At 40.2% G+C, this 18,036-nt stretch overlaps 1 protein-coding gene across 1 annotated transcript in view; it reads right to left on the bottom strand.

Annotated features, from left to right (window-relative positions):
- Nucleotides 1-2,686: 2,686 nt before the first annotated feature.
- DMD (dystrophin) overlaps nucleotides 2,687-18,036 on the bottom strand; it is a gene marked incomplete at both ends in the record, with an annotated part of 1,114,107 nt that continues 1,098,757 nt past the window's right edge. The window contains 2 exons of the mRNA XM_080612996.1: nucleotides 2,687-2,784; nucleotides 17,468-17,560. Coding sequence (XP_080469122.1) covers nucleotides 2,687-2,784; nucleotides 17,468-17,560 — 191 coding nt within the window. The remainder of the gene's footprint in view (nucleotides 2,785-17,467; nucleotides 17,561-18,036) is intronic.

Here is an 18,036-nt window from a genome sequence, read left to right as displayed (position 1 = left end):
AAGTTCCAAAAAGCTTGGAGATCATAAAAATGGGATGTTCACAACTTAACCAGGGAAGAAAACCCCACAGCAGGGAGAGCTGGTTTTCCAGCCAAACCTGAGTGCTAGCGTTGGCACTCTGCCTGCTAGGAAGGTGGCCAAGGCACTGAGACACTGGCAGTACGGGGTGCAGGGTGCACACCTAAGGCAAGGACTGCCAGAGAGGAGATGCTTGGTTGACTGCTGAACCTCAGTAAAAAACATTGCACCTTGTATACCATAATTGCGTGCTTTATTGATATACACAGTAAAGCAGTATATAATACAATAGTAAGGCATATATTTGGTGAAATTTGGTATGTTGTGAAAAAATGCAGTAAAACAGAAGTTTATAAAAATAATTAGTAAATGTTACAGTGTTGGTGTTAAAACACAATATATTATGATATCCAAGTAATAAACCAGTACTGAGTAACAATGAAATAACATGCCATATGGTATTTATGTATTCAACTACACTGATTATGTTTTACAGTTTAATACTTTGTCATTATAAGGAATATGAAATAATTCCCGTTATGCTTAAAAAAGCAGCGATAAAGCTTTCAACTTCTTAAATATTTTTTGACAGACTCACTCCAAAACTAAGATCTAGAAAGTAAAACAAACAAAACAAAACCCTGATGAAAACAACCGTGCAATCCATTTTTCCTCCATTTTCTTTTGAAGAGAAGGTTTAACGTATGAGGGTGGAAAAAAAAGAAGAAACCCATCTCTTTCTCACATTTCAATTTAAACCTTCTGATAAAAAAGGACCATGAGAAATATTGAGGGTTCCTATTGTAATAAAGTGTTAAAAAAGCTCTTCACTAGGAAAGCAGAGGTTTTGGGGGGGATTGTACTTATACTTTGTAAATGGTTATCATTGTTGGTATTATTTAAATGATGAGACCTGGTCACACAATGGACATATGGTGATGATATAACATTATCTGTACGTAATTGTCAGGAACACCACAAAACCAAAGTGAGGTAGAAATAGCATGACTAGCCATGTTCAATGTTAACTAGCATTCTAAATAAAATCTGTCCCAAGTTTAATTACACTTCATACAAGAAGAGGTAACAGATTTTTTTACTCTTGCAATATAGAGTCAGATGATGTGTTTCTACATATTCTAAGGTAAAATTAAAAGCTGATTAAGAGAATGAAGTGGTAAAGCTTTTGCTGACAGCACCTCATACCCGAACCTACCTCTCATGAGATGCAGTCAAGCTGGCTAATCTGTTTGCTATCAGTTCCTCTCTTTCTCATGTTACTGTTAGTTGTGCGGGATTACTTGTAGAGAGAAATGGGGAAGGAGAAAGGACCAGGGCCTTTGTGTTGGTGATAAGTATCTCATGGAGCAGTGTGGCTACCTTTACCTGATCACCATGTGCACGCAAGAACAGCAGTAACTCTTCTACAGCCTTTCCTGAAGGACGCTTGCAGCATTACACCTCCTTGGGACTCGCTGCTGTAGCAGGTTGAGACACACGTGGAAAGCTCTGGTTTTATTATCCAGAGGACTGAGGAGCTTCATGCTCATTAACAGCATCAGGAGCTGGACAAGCAATGATGCTCTGTGAATAACCTACTTGTGCTTCGGGTCAGAAGCTGATCCCACAGGGGGTCAGGAGGAATATCTATCTCCCTTTCTTCTCTCCTCTGCAGCAAAGGTGATGCCACCTGTGAGGGGAGACCTGTGCCCAGCTCCTGCTGAAGCACTGGCAGCCAGTGGGGTGCCAGACACCAGGGTTCAAAGGTTTAATCTGGTAAGGCAATTTCTACTTTCCTTTACTAATAGCATCAGGAATTTAGTCAGCAGAGAAAATGCTGGCACATAAGATGGTCATTAAATTCTCTCCTTCTGGGTTGTTTGTTTTTTGTTTTTGGTTTGGTTTTTTTTTTTTCCTTTTTTTTTTTTTTTTTTGTTTTTTTGGGTTTTTTTGCATTTTCTGTCATGTAATGTGCTCTTTCATTTAATTATTGCAAACTACCTGTGTAATTCATGTAATCCTTAATTTTACTGGCAAGAGGTGACATAACTACCTCCACTGGAAGTTCAGGAGATTCTGGTTTTTTTTAAGCCAGCCCTAGTCAGACAAAACCAATGAGAAATGTAAGTAAATATAAGTTGGCCATTTTGGTGTTGCTGCAGGAAATACTGTTTTTCCTTTTTCTTTTTGCTAGGCAAGGAAAAGAACACAGGACATGAATCTCTCTGATGTAGTTACAGAGCTGAAATGAAACTAAACAAATGCACTGCCTCAGTAATTTTTTTTGTGTGTTTTTTTAAAGGGGGTTTCTATAAACATTTTTATAAAGCACACTTTAGTTTACAATCTTTCATTATAACTGTTATAAATTTTTTTTTAAACAACCCGAAATGCGTTCCATATAAAGAAATGGCAAGTTATTTAGCTATCAAGATTTTACATGTTGTTTTCTTATAATTTTTTGTACAATTGCATAGACGTGTAAAACTTGCCATTGTTAACAAAACAGTAACAGACTTAGGAAACTACTGAAATCTACAGTATAGTACCACTACCCTTCACAAAAATATAGATTTGTTTTCTTGTAAACTCTTACAGTCTAATCCTCTTTGTAGTATGAATATTATAAAAACCATGCGGGATGCCTGAAGTTGTAAAACACATCTTGCTATTCTAACACCTTGTCATCGGTCATCACTGTCACTAAGGTTTCCATCGCTCTTCCCAAGTCGTCTGCCATGTGGAAAAGGCTTCCTACATTGTGGCCTGAAAAAGAAAGTCGAAGAGGACATTAAAGGAAGACAACACAGCAGTATGTTGGTAGGAATGAATGTTTTACAATGGAGGCTGAGCACAGATCCGTCACTTTCCAAGTACCACTTGCTGCCATTCCCAGGAGTACACTGGAGAATGCTCTTTCAGATGTCTCCTAGATGAGTCCAATATTTTGTTCTTAGCAAAAGTTGCTGGTTTTGCAGAACACTTAGCAGCAATACTGGCTTGAATGGCTATGGTAAACTATGCTGATGATAAGCCAGTATGTTTGTATTCCAAGAAACCCCACCCTGTAGTGATGAAGCTTCATCATTATGAATGTTCACCAAAAGGAAGGATTAAATCCATGAGCATCACAGAAAAGTTTCTGACTGGTGCTGCAAGTGTTTGACCATTCAAAGTCTATCAAGGACAGAAACAGAAACAAACAGATCAGCAGTAATTAACTAAATCATTAAATCCAAGAGGGTCCCAGCAGGATACCTGCACAGATCACGAAAATGTTGGGGGCTGCAGCTCATTCAATCATTTTTAAAATATCCTTTGCTTTTCAAACAGCAGTTCAGCACAAAGATGCCAGTCATCAAGTATGTACTATACAGTGGTTCACTTGCACATTTCTCCTCACCTGGAAAGAGTAAGGTCCTATCACCACAGCCTGCTGTCCTCCTACATAGAAGTGATAAACAACCACAGAGCACAGTTTTGGAGCTGAAACCCGTAACAACTTCTCACACTCATATCTGCTGAAAATGTAAAGGTAGCAGTGCTGATCAGCAGTTAGAAATGGCTTTATTACAATGAAAAACTAAGCAGACTTGAAGGTAGAGAGATTAAATTGCCAAAAGTTGCCATTTTAGGCCCTTGGCAAATTCTGCCTGGTCTCCAGCTGCTGTTCAGAAGAGTGTGGATCTCCTGCAAGTCCTGTGTCAAGATTTGCAGCCCTCTATGTCTCAAATACTCTCTGGCATCTCAAACAAAGAGACATCATGGTCTATACAGCTGAACCGAATCTGGAGTCTTCCTACTGAAAAAATGTATGACAGATCTAGGCACTCTACAAGATGAGCATCCAAACCAATGACCAAGTGTTCAAGATTTCTTGCAAGGACAAGGAGGAATGAGCAGACAGAAGGTCTTTAAACAAGCAGAAGGAAATTATACTCCACACAGCACATAATTGTATTACTGAACTCATCACCACAGGCTGATGTTGAGGCCAAACACATAAATGACTTAAAAAACAAATTAGAAAATAATCACTGAAGAAAGATTTATTTAGATGCAAAGAAGTGCACGTGACCTCTAACTCAAGAAGTTTCCAAGCCACACATTGCCAGCAACTGAAAGTATGTAACAGGGAAAGTATGACACAATAAAACTACATGTTGCTATAGCCTGAGGGGTTTGATTTACTCCCTGAAAATATCTGTTCGGAAAAAAAATGGGGCTTACAATGCCATCTGCCCACAACTCTGCTTCCCAGGAATGCTTTGCATTAGCCTGGATGACAGCCTTTCGCCACAGTCCTTCTGGAAGAAGCACCCAAATGAATAAAGGACATGAGTAAAGTATGCAGATACACCTTTCATGCAGTCCCTACCTGTAATGTATCGAAGCCTGACTGTTACTAGTGCCCACCTACAAAGTGAGTGTTGTCCTCAACTGTCTTCTCTAACAACAGGAGTGTGAACCTTCCCTGTGGAGCAAATCAAACTCACAATCCCCTTCCAAATATTCATAAATTATGGTAGTCATGCACTGCTGACATTTCTGCAGAACATAGGACCTTGGAGTAACATTAGTTAATATTCATCAGCATATATGGAATTAAAAAAAAATGACCTGATGAATATCCAGAGTATTTTTCTGGAGAACTACTACCACCTTTTACATGCAAATACTACTCGACAAACAGCCTCAATAGGGACCTGTGCTGTGCATGGTAATAATTGCCAGATATCGATACAAAGAAATACTTAGTTCTAATGTGGTGACAGTTTGCTAATTGTACTGATGCACAGTGAAACAGATGCATCAAACTGCAATTTCATCCATAAATCATTAAGGTATAGACATCCTATTAGTCATAAGCAAAAACTTCTAATTTGCTCATCAGCACATCAAGTAACAGTGACTGCCAAGTTTTGGACAAAACAGAGTTTACTTTAAAGTAAATGCATCCTACCACATTTATTTTAGATGTAAGGGATAATCTTTCTTATTGACACCATGCAGGCTGAGATCAATCCAGCAAATTACGCCATGGAAAGTGAAAATTTGAAGAAGCTATATGAAAACAAGACCCTATTTTTGATGGGAGATGCTTATGTAAACAGAATTGTAGCTGTCACTGGTTTGATCTACTTACCTGAAACTCTGACATGGCTCAGTTACATCTGTAGCATGTGCCATCACAGCTTTATTGGAGTAACACTGATATAACTGCAGTGACTGCAGCATCCTGCCTCTACAAACCACTTTCAAGAAATCTCTAGGCTTTAAATATTATTCTGTTTCCTTTTCAGCAGCCCAGAGATACGAGACAGAGCAGTCAGGAGAGTTACAACTGGCTAGCTAGCTGTGAGAGACACTGCTGCCATGGTCTCTTATTCAGGTTTGTGGCAATCTGCTGCTTCTAGAAACAATGACAGGAGTCCAGGGCTCTTCCGAGGCTCTACCACCACTCATTCCCAGCTCAGGAAGAGTGATAGCTCTTCCATGGGGTTAGAGCAAACTGATAAACCCCATCTTTAGAAAAAACCAGTATTTGTTAATACTGTTTTGTTCTGTCAGATACAGAGCTGTAAGGGTAACAAAGGCAAGCTGGTTTTATAGAAAGAGGCTAGGTGTAGAAAAAATAACTGCAATCAAAAATGTAGAAAAAAGTCTTTCAGAAGTATGTCACAGGAGGTAGAAACTGCTAAATTGTTCAGGTAACTAAAACACAGGCCAAGAAGACCTTCTGTATCCAGGGATCACCAGGTATTCTTTTAATCCATAAAAATTACAGGAAAGTCTGGTAGTCTTTTCTCTGTTAATTGATGCCATATTTTTGCAATAACCATGGTTCAAATCTGATCTCTCTCCACAGAAGCTGCACAGAGGCATGCTGGAGTGATTAAGGAGACACAACGCCCTCTACCCCACACCATCCATGCTACCTCTCTAGCACAGGTCTTAATTTCCTCTGCAGAAAACCTGAACAATTGTGTACCTCCTCCTGAGCCATCCGAGTTTACAGCTCAGAGCATAACAATAAACATCTGCTGACTACAGTTTATGTTAATAGCTGGACTGTAAAGTGCAACAGCTTGTTGACAGCAGTCCTTAGGACAATTGTGGGATGGAGGACATGCCAGAAGAGAGGGCAGTGCAACAGTTCTCCAGCCACTCAGCTGGAGAACATATGCCGTGATGTACTGGTACTGTATGTGCAATGAATGCACCCTTTTCTATAGTGCCTGTTACCTAAATAAGGGCTCAGATGTACGCACTGGTTTTATATAGCTCTACTTATTCTGTTGAATACTGCTTACTTGCACTGTCTAAGACTGAAACACAGGACATTGACATTTTTGATTAACAAGCAAATGAGAAAAATACTGTCCTAAAATCACTTGGAAAAATATAAATCATAGCTGTCCACTCATTATTCATATTTTTAAAGTAATGCGACCAAAGAAGGCATCAATTTTGTTTTGTTTTGTTTTTTTTAAAAAACATTAAAGCTGAAAAAGTTTTCTCCATGATTAAGGCACTGAAAGGTTGAGAGAAGCTACTGTATAATAAAAAAACTAGCACACACTTTGAAATACAGCAATAAAGCTCAAAGTGGACATGGACAGTATTAACTTAGACTTATAAAATGGAGGGACTATTAACACAGGTAGATTTGCTTTGAAAGCAGAAGACACCTATTTCTGCAGACACTAACTACATCACTTCTAGTCACATGCAGAGTGATGTGTTTCACATCTGCTGAATTTGCTTTAGAAGCTGTACTGGAATTAAGGCCCTTGGGTGAGGGTGCAGTTAACTGAATAACAATCTTATACTACAGCTTGTCAGAGAAATAAACGTAAAGCATTCAGACTTGAAAGAGTGGACAGAAAGTAAATTAATAAACCCAAACACAATGCAGTGCCTTTTTTTGTAGCAGATTTCTAACCCTTCCCTGTCAAAAGAAAAATCCTTCCTACTGGTAGCTTGGATTTTGATTCCGTTATTCATATTGAATAATGCTACAAAATCCATGGGATTACACATGAAAACAATACCTAATGTGAGTAATGGGATCAAAACCTGGCAGGGTGGGTTTAAAACAGCATGATCTGCCTTTGTGCAAATGGAATCATACATAAAGCAAAAACTGTTCTATACCTTAGCTCATACACTTCATAATCAGATGGAGAATGACGTTTTATATTCAGCTCTGCAAGATACCAAGCCCCTTCTGGAATCATCAGTGATAACAAGTACAGCTGGAGAGTGGTGAGTGAGCCACTGAAGTCAACTTTTTTAGGATTAAACTGCTGAAATCTGATCAGGCAAGGCATGCACATTTTCCTATCTGTTTATTTATTATTTTTTATTAATTGTATCAAGTATGCCTTCAGCAGCAGAAGCTTTTTCTGAATAATATGCATAAATATGAATAAGGATACTAGAAATCAACAACCCGCTTTGCTGAGCTGGAGAACAATTCTCAGGCTGTATGAGCCAAGAACATGTAGGGCTGAAAATTAAATAATTTCCATTAAATTTCTGGACTGCTACAGCGTGTAAATGACATCCCAAGCACCCTATTTTTGATCCATATGAGAAAGGACCTGCCATTTGAGGACATACTTAACCACATCGAGGATCTTACCCATAGAAGTGTCTGGACCTCTGCCAGTTTCTACAGCCAATGCAGAGAACCACTGTATTCTTGAAATACAAATTTCAACAAATACAAACAAATACAAAATTTCAACACTGGAACAAATCCTGGCTTACCCAGGGCAGCCTGTCAGTGACTGGGGGCTCACAGCAGCACTGCTAAAAACCCCAGGGCAGTGTGCTTCCATGAGCTCCACTCTCTGCACCAGCAGAAGTTTGCAAACCGAGTCACCCTTCAATTTCTGCCTCATCCACACTGAACATCATCTGTGCAGGAAAGGTCATTTCACAGCTACTTGCAATTGCACTCAGGCAGCCTCTGAATATTTCATCTTTAATAATAATTTTCACTAGGAATTCAGCTTTCAAACCTTGTATCTGGTTGGCGAGTGAAGAGCAGCTTCACAGAGGAAAAATCAAGGCTCTCTGGAAATACTTTTAAAGGTGCTATGACAACACAGCACAAAATGTTTTCCTCCATTAACAAGCAGTGAAGTATAAATTCTAGAATCTATTTTGCAGCAAACCAACCGTGTCCAAAGCGCACAGTGAAAACCATCGCCCATTTGCATTGCCGAATACAACACTGTGGAGCTGGTGAATGTTAGTAGCATTCTTCATTCTGCAATAGTATACCAGGAAATTAAAACACCTGAATCTCTTATACCTCTCAACTCTCACTGTTCTAAAGAAAAAGAGAAAAACTGTTTAGTAAGTGCAGATGATAGCTGGTATATTGGCACATGTATGTACATACAATTGTGAGTATGTAAGCAGGACAACAAGAGACATGGATCTCCCTGTTCTGCTTACATACAAGAGCAAGAGAACACAAGTCAATGACTGCAGCATAGCTGCTTACCACATTTATCATAGAGGTTTAATTTTAATGTACTCTTTTCTCCTCCCCGTTCTTGAGTTTCCACCTCTGGGAGGATGTAGGAAAATGCAGATCACTGAGCTGCCACTGTCTCCACTGAAAGTTGAGAGGTATGCTACTGTTAGAGCACACATGGGGAATGCACTCGGCAAATACCAAACCCAAAGCAAAAGAAAACCACCCCCACCCTTCACCAAACCCAAGCAAACCCGTGCTGCCGTCACACTCATGCTGGACACAGAAAGCAAGCTGTGACATACAGAAGCCATGGCAGTGAGCCTGCATCTCACTAACCTCTCTCACTGGCTTTCCAGGGGCATTTCTTCCTTTAGGGACAGAGAGAGGAAGTGGAAGAAATATCAGAAAAGAAAGGGAAAAAACCACATGTGAATATATATTTTACACTGTAAGAGACATTTCAATACCCACTTAGGAATTTAATATAACTGCATTTCTGCTTTACACAAAGACTGAAAGCATACTGAAATCCAGTAATGATTCTGACGTGATTTATTCAAGCACAATTCTGTAATCTGTGACTTGGTTTTAACGTAGCAAAAACACTTGAGAAAACTACTAAAACCAACTTACAGGCCTTTCAGTTGAGAATAAGGATAGCAGAGAAGATCTAAATTCACTTTCTGAGCATCCAGATCTCCTCAACTTGAGAATTTCTACCGATCAGTGGCAAAATGTTGTTTCTCCAATGTCAAGTTAATTCATCCACACACTTGAAGTTTTATTATGGCCTACATACATATATACAGGTATACATCTACACATACGCATACGCACATTTGCCACCTAGAGCTGCACATTGGGAACATAACATGCTCACATTAAAGATAAATACATTCCATAAGGTGTTTCCCAGAAGCTGATCTGCAAGCATGGTAAAACTGGAGAACAGAAGGAAAAAGGGAGAAAAAAAAAATAAGTAAAGGTTAAAAAAAGGGAAAGTATCTCATGACTTTCAAGTTGCACTGCTAAAATGGAGGAGTCCTCAATGGGCTCAGCTGAAAAGATGTGTCCAAGGAGTCTTTACAGAAGCCAAACTTGAATCATACTGATTCTTCCCAAACACTTATCATAGCATATTTATTTTTAACAAAAGAAAGCCAGGTGTCAATCAACAGTAGAGAACCTCTTCCTTTCCCTCCACATCCACAGTGGGTGATAAAATGCCCGCTGTCTCCAGAAGCAGCGTCCCACTGCCACTGGCACATTACTGCCAGTACCAACACTGCTTGACTTGCAGTCTTCAGCGAAAAAGTTACTGATCAAGAAAGAGGATGCTCTTTGCCCTAGAGTTGTTGTAAATGATGTAATTGTAAATGAAGTATGGGACAATGTGGAGAGATACAGATAACAAACAGGAGAACACATGGTCAGTAACCTAATTGCTGTTGAGTTTTTTTCCAGGTATGGCAGCCTGCAGGTGAAGGGAAGGAAGACAACAAATAGTTTTGCAGGTATTTTACAAGGAGCAGAACAAGGGTCAGCATCACAGCAAAGCTGAGCAGGGGTGGTAAAGGAGAGGAGGACAGGGCAGAGAAAGTGAATGGCATCACTGACCACCACAGCTCACAGCCACTGCTCAGCTGCAAACTCTAGGCAATGGAAACAGCTGGGGCAGCCTCTGAAGGGCCTGGACAGCCGAGGTTATGATTTATTGAACAGAGGAAGTTTTATTCCCTTCCTTCCCCTCTTGCTTTCCACAGTAGTATGCTTACTATTAGAAATGATCATAGAATAATGGAATGGTTAGGGTTGGAAGGGACCTTAAAGATCCCCTAGTTCTAACCCCCTGCAGAGACACCTTCTGCTAGACCAGGTTGCTCATAGCCCCAACCAGCCTGGACTTGAACATTGCCAGGCATGGGGCATAACAGGTTTACAGTCATGCTTTGCAGATGAGTTTTTATTCTGCTAAGGGAAGCCTCAATTCAGGTTGTCTATACCACACGTGCTAGTGGTGCACAGAGGTACCAGGGTGAGCTTGATGGCCCAGAGAGGTGTCACTTCAGTTCTAAGAACTTCACCTTGCAGGCCTGCCTAACTTGGATTTATATGAGCACTTATGCAGCCCGTGACCTCCTCTGGTGATTTATCAGGAACCATGAATTCCCTAAAAAAACACCTCCCAGGAGGGAAGATGAGAAGCTCTCACAAATACAAATCATGTAACAGAAAATCCTTGAAAATGAAGATATAAAATCCACTGCACACTTTGGTCTTCTTCTGAGGTACAGCCCCAGGGTTTAGGTGAGTAAGTGGTCTAGCTAAGGCCTCCAGAAACTGCAGCATGATATAGTGAGGTGTTCAAGAGTCCTGGGGCATGAATGAGATGCAGCAGAGGACAGTTCATTTTGGGTCAAGAGGAGAGAAGGAACTGCCTACACGCAAAATACTGGGTCCTTTTGGAGGTTTTAAAAAATGCCTGTTTGTCTCCACAAGCACCTAACATTGCAGCTACACTGTGTCTAATTTAAATATCTACGAGACAGACTGGATTCTGTTTGAAAATGAATGTATTTAAAGGTAACTGGGATAGCTCTGCACCACACAAAACAGCTGGTGAGAAAAGTCTGTGGTGAGTAATCAGCCCTAGAATTTGTTAACTGCAACAAAGAGTAGCACTACTACAGTAAGCTGATTTCTTTTATAGGGAGATTTAAAAGGGTTTAATGGATTTTACTTTTATTTTCTTGTTTGCATATGAATGAATGTGTGTCTCAAGGTTTTACAGCAAGGAGTATGGTTTCACATAAATTGCAGAGGAAGAAGATTGTCTGTATTGCCATAGTTCTGAAAATTTCTTTCTATAAAGCATCAAAATACTGATACACAATCCACAGGTGCCTAATTATCTATTATTACTGCTCAAATCAAGATTTCCTGTCCTTACAAAATAGCAGTCTTTCTTTTTCTGTTTTGGAAATCTACATGACATTGTATCACAGGCAAAGGTACACAGGGAGTGATCGAATCAAACCTGAAATCAGAGGCATTAATAGAAATTTCATCTATGCAGATTCACAGAATCACAGAATGGTTTGGGTTGGAAGGGACTTTGAAGATCATCTAGTTCCAACCCCTCTGCCAGGAGCAGGGACAGCTTCCATCAGACCAGGTTGTTCAAAGCCCCATACAACCTGGCCTTGAACACTTCAAGAGATAGGGCAGCCAAGCTTCTCTGGGCTGTGATTTCATAGCACAACAACTGTATCAAGCAATACTATGTTAAATAATAACGGTGAGTACTGATCCAAGTGTTTTCATGTTATGTCATGGCCTCTCAACTCTTTTGAGCCATTGTGGTCACATTTCCAACCATTTCTTAGCTCCCACTTCCTTATTATCCACTATCAAGGGCCTGCATTGAAGGCCTGGGAAGCTCTCTCATCAACTTTAGTTAGCTCAGGAACTTCTGTCCCTAAATTCCTCTAACTGAGCTTCATTCATAGAAAGCATTTGCCACAAAACAGTAACTGCAAAGCACAGCGTGGTCCGCCATGAGATCCACCTGAAGCAGTGCAACTTGTTCTCAGTGCCGCAGAAGAGATGGATTTGGCTTTAAAAATACTGGCCTGCCAATCTTACTTTCTAACTGTGAACCAATTCCCTGGAGATTTAGAAGCTTGGGCACAAATACAGCGTGAAAATGTTTTCCTCTGTGGCCCATTATCAAGCAGGGTCAAATAAACCACTGAGGTGGTGTTTAATGGTAGATTTCCACTAAATGTCAAACCTCTGGCTTTGACATCTGTTTTGAGTTAGCACAGCAGCTGTTTGAAGCAGCTGCAGCAGTTGTGAATTTGCTGGGAGCAGCAAAGTACAAGAGGACTGTATGGGAAGCCTTGTAGATTAAAAGGAAAGAAAAATTCCTTAAGGACAGCAATCATCAGGTATTCAGCAGAATTTCCCTTTCCAGAAATGAACCAGCTTTCAGCAGCAGCAGTCAGCTGTGCAAGGAACGCGGACATCCTATGCTCCTTATGCCAAGAACTGTCAAAAGGTTAAACTGAGAAACCCTATGAAAGGTATACAGTCACACAAGTTATTGCATCAGAGATCTGGTTGTGAAGGTCTGTAACATGATTTGTTTAACATATGCTTCTCTAAAATGCATTCAAAATGATGCTGTGACGCCTTGATGCCCTTTTAAGAACAACTCTATGTAGGAAAAGTTTGGAAAATATCATAATCAAACCAAATCAATCTCCAGGTAAGTGGCAATTAATTACTACTACACTTTACTGCTTTGTTTCAGAAGTCCAAAATAAGAGCTACTACTTGCTTTAGAAAATTATTTCCCAAACAGAGCAAATCTTACTCTTCAGATACTATTGCTGGTATTTAAACTAAATAGTTTTGTTTTTAATTTGTGTCCTGTGATGTTCAACTATGCATCTGAGCATCCAAGCACCAAAATTCAGTCCTTTTCTGTCTTCACTGCTTATTCACCTCTAAACTTTCCTCTCTGAAGAGCCTTCAGAGTCCAGTTTGCTCTTGTCGTAACATTCTGCACTCCTCCAAATTGTCGCTAACCTAAGAGCAATAGAATACTCAGAATCATGTCCCTGATTCAGACGGCCTATCACTCCCTATGCTGTGACATGCTGGAGCTGGACATTTAACTTGAAATTTGACATGCTTATGTTTACAGGCCAAAAAGGAAACCTACATTTAATGTTCTGCCAGTAACTTCCCAGGCCTTTTAATATATCCCTAGATTTCCTCAATTGATTCCATGTGTAAATTTCAGGTTATTTGTATGGATGTTTGTCCCTTCCTGGATTTCATTTTGCTATTCTCAGTTTCAGTCTAGGCAGGTATTGATGAGTGCCCTCTGTCCTCTGCAGCTCTTCTGGAACTGTATGGTCTATGAATATCATAGTAGATTTTTTCTACAATATTAGTATAGAAATAAACAAATCTAGTATTAGTCAATCTTTGGCATTTAATCCACCTTCCTTCTAGTTTTAATTTCTAAAGCTAGTATACATCATATGTGGTGCCACCTCATCCAAGTAGTTCTTATTCACCTTTTAAATAATATTTCATATGCTCCTGTATCAACAACACACTTCTTAATGCCAGACTGAGATGACTGAGTTTTCTTGCATCTGACAATTTTTTAATTCTTCTTAGTAAGAATTAATATAAGAAAATGTATTCTTTACAGATCTGTTGCCATCACTTGTTTGGGCTTTTTGTTCTGTTTTCCAAATACCTACAAAATAGCTCCAGATTCAATGCAACCTGTAATGCAAAGAAATAAAACATTACTAGCACCGCGTCTGAGTTCTTACACTATACCCTCTTAGGCTGTTTTGCCAAACTGCTTTTTCTTTTGCAATGACACTTTGATCTTTTATTATAGATTGGAAACCTGAGATAACGATTTGCACCTTTCAGCAGCAAAAAGGCCTCTGATTCAGTGGTTTGTTGAGACCAGTCAACCCTGCTTCCTTTTCTCCTCCCTGCAGTCTTGTAATACATAAGTCGTATCCCTAACGCCAGTGGAATCCGACTGACCACAGCATCCTTCATCTCACAATAACGGTCTACATGAGGCTGTGGCAGTGGATGTAAGCTTTGTTTATGTGGATATCAGTCAAATATAATTTAATCTTTAAAACTGGAGTAGAAAAAAATTCCAGTAACTGAAGTTTGCATGAGATCTCAGCAAAACTGACAATGTCAGTAGCCTCCTATATCAGCCAGTGAATGGAAATCCATTTGCTGTGGTTGTAAGGCAAACTATTTCTCACAGAAGGCCTGAACATGCCTGTTCTTCAACCAAAAGCAACTGTACAAACCTGGCATTCACACAAATGCATCAAAAGATACGTGAAGAAGAAAGAAACCTCATCAAGGTCCTAATCTCTTCAGTCAAAATGAGGTACAATTTACGCAAAAGTGAATATTCTTTCTCCCAGCTGGACTAATCTTTTTTGTGTAGCCAGTGGGAAAGGAAGAGACAGATTCTGGCTCAGCCCAACATGCCTTGGTCAGGCCCAGAAGAAAAGTCCTGTGGAAAGCTTGACTGCCTGATGGACTGTGCCTGCTCCTGGCTGCTCCATCAGAAGCTTCTCTCAAGGCTTGGCTGAGGAGGATAGAAGACAAGACATGTCAAACAAAGACACTGCCTCCTCCTCACTCACAGCCTTCCATGCATCTGAAGACCATTTTTGTCCTCTATGGCTGCTAGTCAGGCATGACCGTATACAGGCTGCAATCTCTTTCAGGGATGCCTGTGATCACACACTACTCTTTTAACATGGTTACTGAATGGAGAAATAAAATAAGGGAATACATTCTTTCTCTGTATTTAAATGACTATATTTTTTGATCACCAGAATGAAAATGTGAAATTATAGCTTCATTTATGGAATTAAAATATTAACTGATGTATGTAGTATTTCAAATACCTCATTAATTGTTATTTCATAAATTGCTCCTATTTTACTTAAAACTAAGCTCGTTTTTAAAAAAGAACCTGTCAGTGTCATCATGATTATGAATTAGATACCACATTTCGTGAATATTTTAACACATGTATCTACATCTAGACATGTGATTATGCAAGATCACCTTAATACAACATATTTACAGAAATGATGGTCACTGATAAGAAAGCACTGTCTGTTGCAACCTGGTGTACACAGCAACTTCAAAAATAAGTCAGTTTTTATTTATATACTAATATTTGAAAGATTTTACATCTCTGGTCTCTGATAATAAATATCTAGGCAAATACGACTTCTTAATGTAATGCTGAGGTGGAGATGAATGTAGTTAAGAGTATATTGTATCAGATTTTCTTCAATAACGTCTTCAGAATCATAGAATCATAGAATAGTTAGGGTTGGAAAGGACCTTAAGATCATCAAGTTCCAACCCCCCTGCCATGGGCAGGGACACCTCACACTAAACCATGCCACCCAAGGCCTCATCCAACCTGGCCTTGAACACTGCCAGGGATGGAGCATTCACAGCCTCCCTGGGCAACCCATTCCAGTGCCTCACCACCCTAACAGTAAAGAATTTCTTCCTTATATCCAATCTAAACTTCTCCTGTTTAACTTTTAACCCGTTACCCCTTGTCCTGTCACTACAGTCCCTGATGAAGAGTCCATTCCCAGCATCCCTATAGCCCCCCTTCAGATACTGGAAGGCTGCTATGAGGTCGCCACACAGCCTTCTCTTCTCCAGGCTGAACAGCCCCAACTTTCTCAGCCTGTCTTCATATGGGAGGTGCTCCAGTCCCCTGATCATCCTCGTGGCCCTCCTCTGGACTTGTTCCAACAGCTCCATGTCCTTTTTATGTTGAGGACACCAGTACTGCACACAATACTCCAAGTGAGGTCTCACAAGAACAGAGTAGAGGGGCAGGATCACCTCCTTCGACCTGCTGGTCATGCTCCTTTTGGTGCAGCCCAGGATATGGTTGGCTTTCTGGGCTGCAAGCACACACTGAAGACAGCTCATGTTCATTTTCTCATCAACCAGCACCCCCAAGTCCTTCTCTGCAGGGCTGCTCTGAATCTCTTCTCTGCCCAACCTGTAGCTGTGCCTGGGATTGCTCCCACCCAGGTGGAGGACCTTGCACTTGGCATGGTTAAACTTCATCAGGTTGGCATCAGCCCACCTCACAAGCGTGTCGAGGTCCCTCTGGATGGCATTCCTTCCCTCCAGCGTATCAACCGAACCGCACAGCTTGGTGTCATCGGCAAACTTGCTGAGGGCGCACTCAATCCCACTCTCCATGTCACCGACAAAGATGTTGAACAAGACCAATCCCAACACTGATCCCTGAGGGACACCACTTGTTACTGGTCTCCAGCCGGACACTGAGCCATTTCTAAATTGAGTAATTTTCTAAATGATCCTATCTTTTGATCTATAGCATGGGATCTTATGCAGTTTATACTGCCTTCTTTCTCACACACAGATGGTGCCTGGTGAGAGCTGAGCTTGCTTTGAGATCAAAGGATGAGAGGAACACTTCACTGAAAGCCTAGCATGATGGTTAACACATTTATCTACTAAAGAAGAACCACTGGGTGATGTGTGACTGTGATCTAGTCTCTGCCCCTACTGAAATCCATCTAACAGGTGTCAATAGACATTAGGAATTTCTTCTGCCAAGAGATTTATCTCTGAGCCCTCTTTCACAGCAACAGGTAGTATCCCAAAGTCACCACCTCCTGCTAAGAATCTAAACCATTTTTCCTGAGCAGAGTATTTCCTCTGGGCTCAGAAAAGACCTTCTTAAATGAAAAAAGGTTGAACAGATAAACCCCTGTAATACAAATGCTTATCTTTGGCAAACAACAGGAATGAGCAAAATGGAAACACTGAAAGCAATGCTGTATCTGTAAACAACTGCAGCCTACACTGCACAAACAAGCAGCCCACTTGTTTTAATTCCACCACTCTGAACTACGAATTTATAGAGTGCTACAAGGTCTACAAGGTCACATCTCTGACTCAGAACTTTAATATTATTTCAAACACGATTCTTCTTGGAGAAAGGTAAAAACAGAAGAAAAATGTGCTAAGACATGTATTAAAAATAAATCATCAAGGAGACTAACTGAAAAGAAGAAAAGCTGTGAGAAAATGAACATGGCAAAAAGGAAGAGAAAATTTTCAGGGAAAAAAAATCTCAGACATTGTTTCATTCACATATCTAGCAAGGGCTACCTGTGGAGGTAGCTTAAGGTAAAGGAGAAGCAGGCTGCTTCTCACTCTAAACCAGGTTTCTCTACAGCTATTGTTAAAACAAAACCAAAGAACAGCAAAAAACCTGAAAGCAAAACACAACCCCCTGAAAAGATCAAGGAACAGAAAGAACTTTTATCTTCTTCCCTCTCATCTGCCACAGGCAGCAGCGCTCACCTCTGGAGCTGGGGAAGGAGTTGTTCAGCTGCTCCATCACTTCCTCCAAACCTGTGCTTGTGTCCTGGGGAGGGCTGAGCAACTCATCCTCACCTGGAAAGCAAATCCACACCACTGTATAAGAGCCTCTATAAAACCATTTGCTAACAGCTTGCTGCTGCGTATGTCCTTCATGAAGCTAAGGCTGTTCACTTGAACACATTTTCTGCTTAGTATGCAATCAAAAATTTAAAGGTGGATTTTGTTGACTATTATGTTTCTTTTTAAGGATCTAAGTGAAATTAAACAATGTATTTTAAACAATTAGCACTGACTTTTAATTTGTAAAAAGGGATTTAAGAAAGAATCCACTCTAGTAAAAGAAGTGGGGTAAAATGTCTGCTAGGAACATTTTGTTCATAAATGACATTCGTTTCAGCTTCTCTTATTCTATTAATGGAAAAAGAAATCGCTGTTGTGAGTGCTGCTATTGAGAAGCTTTCTAATAGCACTGGATTCACGTTAGCATTGCTTTGCCTAAGCTACGTAAATCAGCAGAAACCCAGATTCTCATCTGCATCAGTATTAAT

The sequence above is a fragment of the Psittacula echo genome (assembly GCF_963264785.1).
Source record: "Psittacula echo genome assembly, chromosome: 3".
Classification (NCBI taxonomy): Eukaryota; Metazoa; Chordata; class Aves; order Psittaciformes; family Psittacidae; genus Psittacula; species Psittacula echo.
The sequence above is the reverse complement of the archived record's forward strand: the minus strand, read 5'-3'. Positions and strand labels throughout refer to the sequence as shown.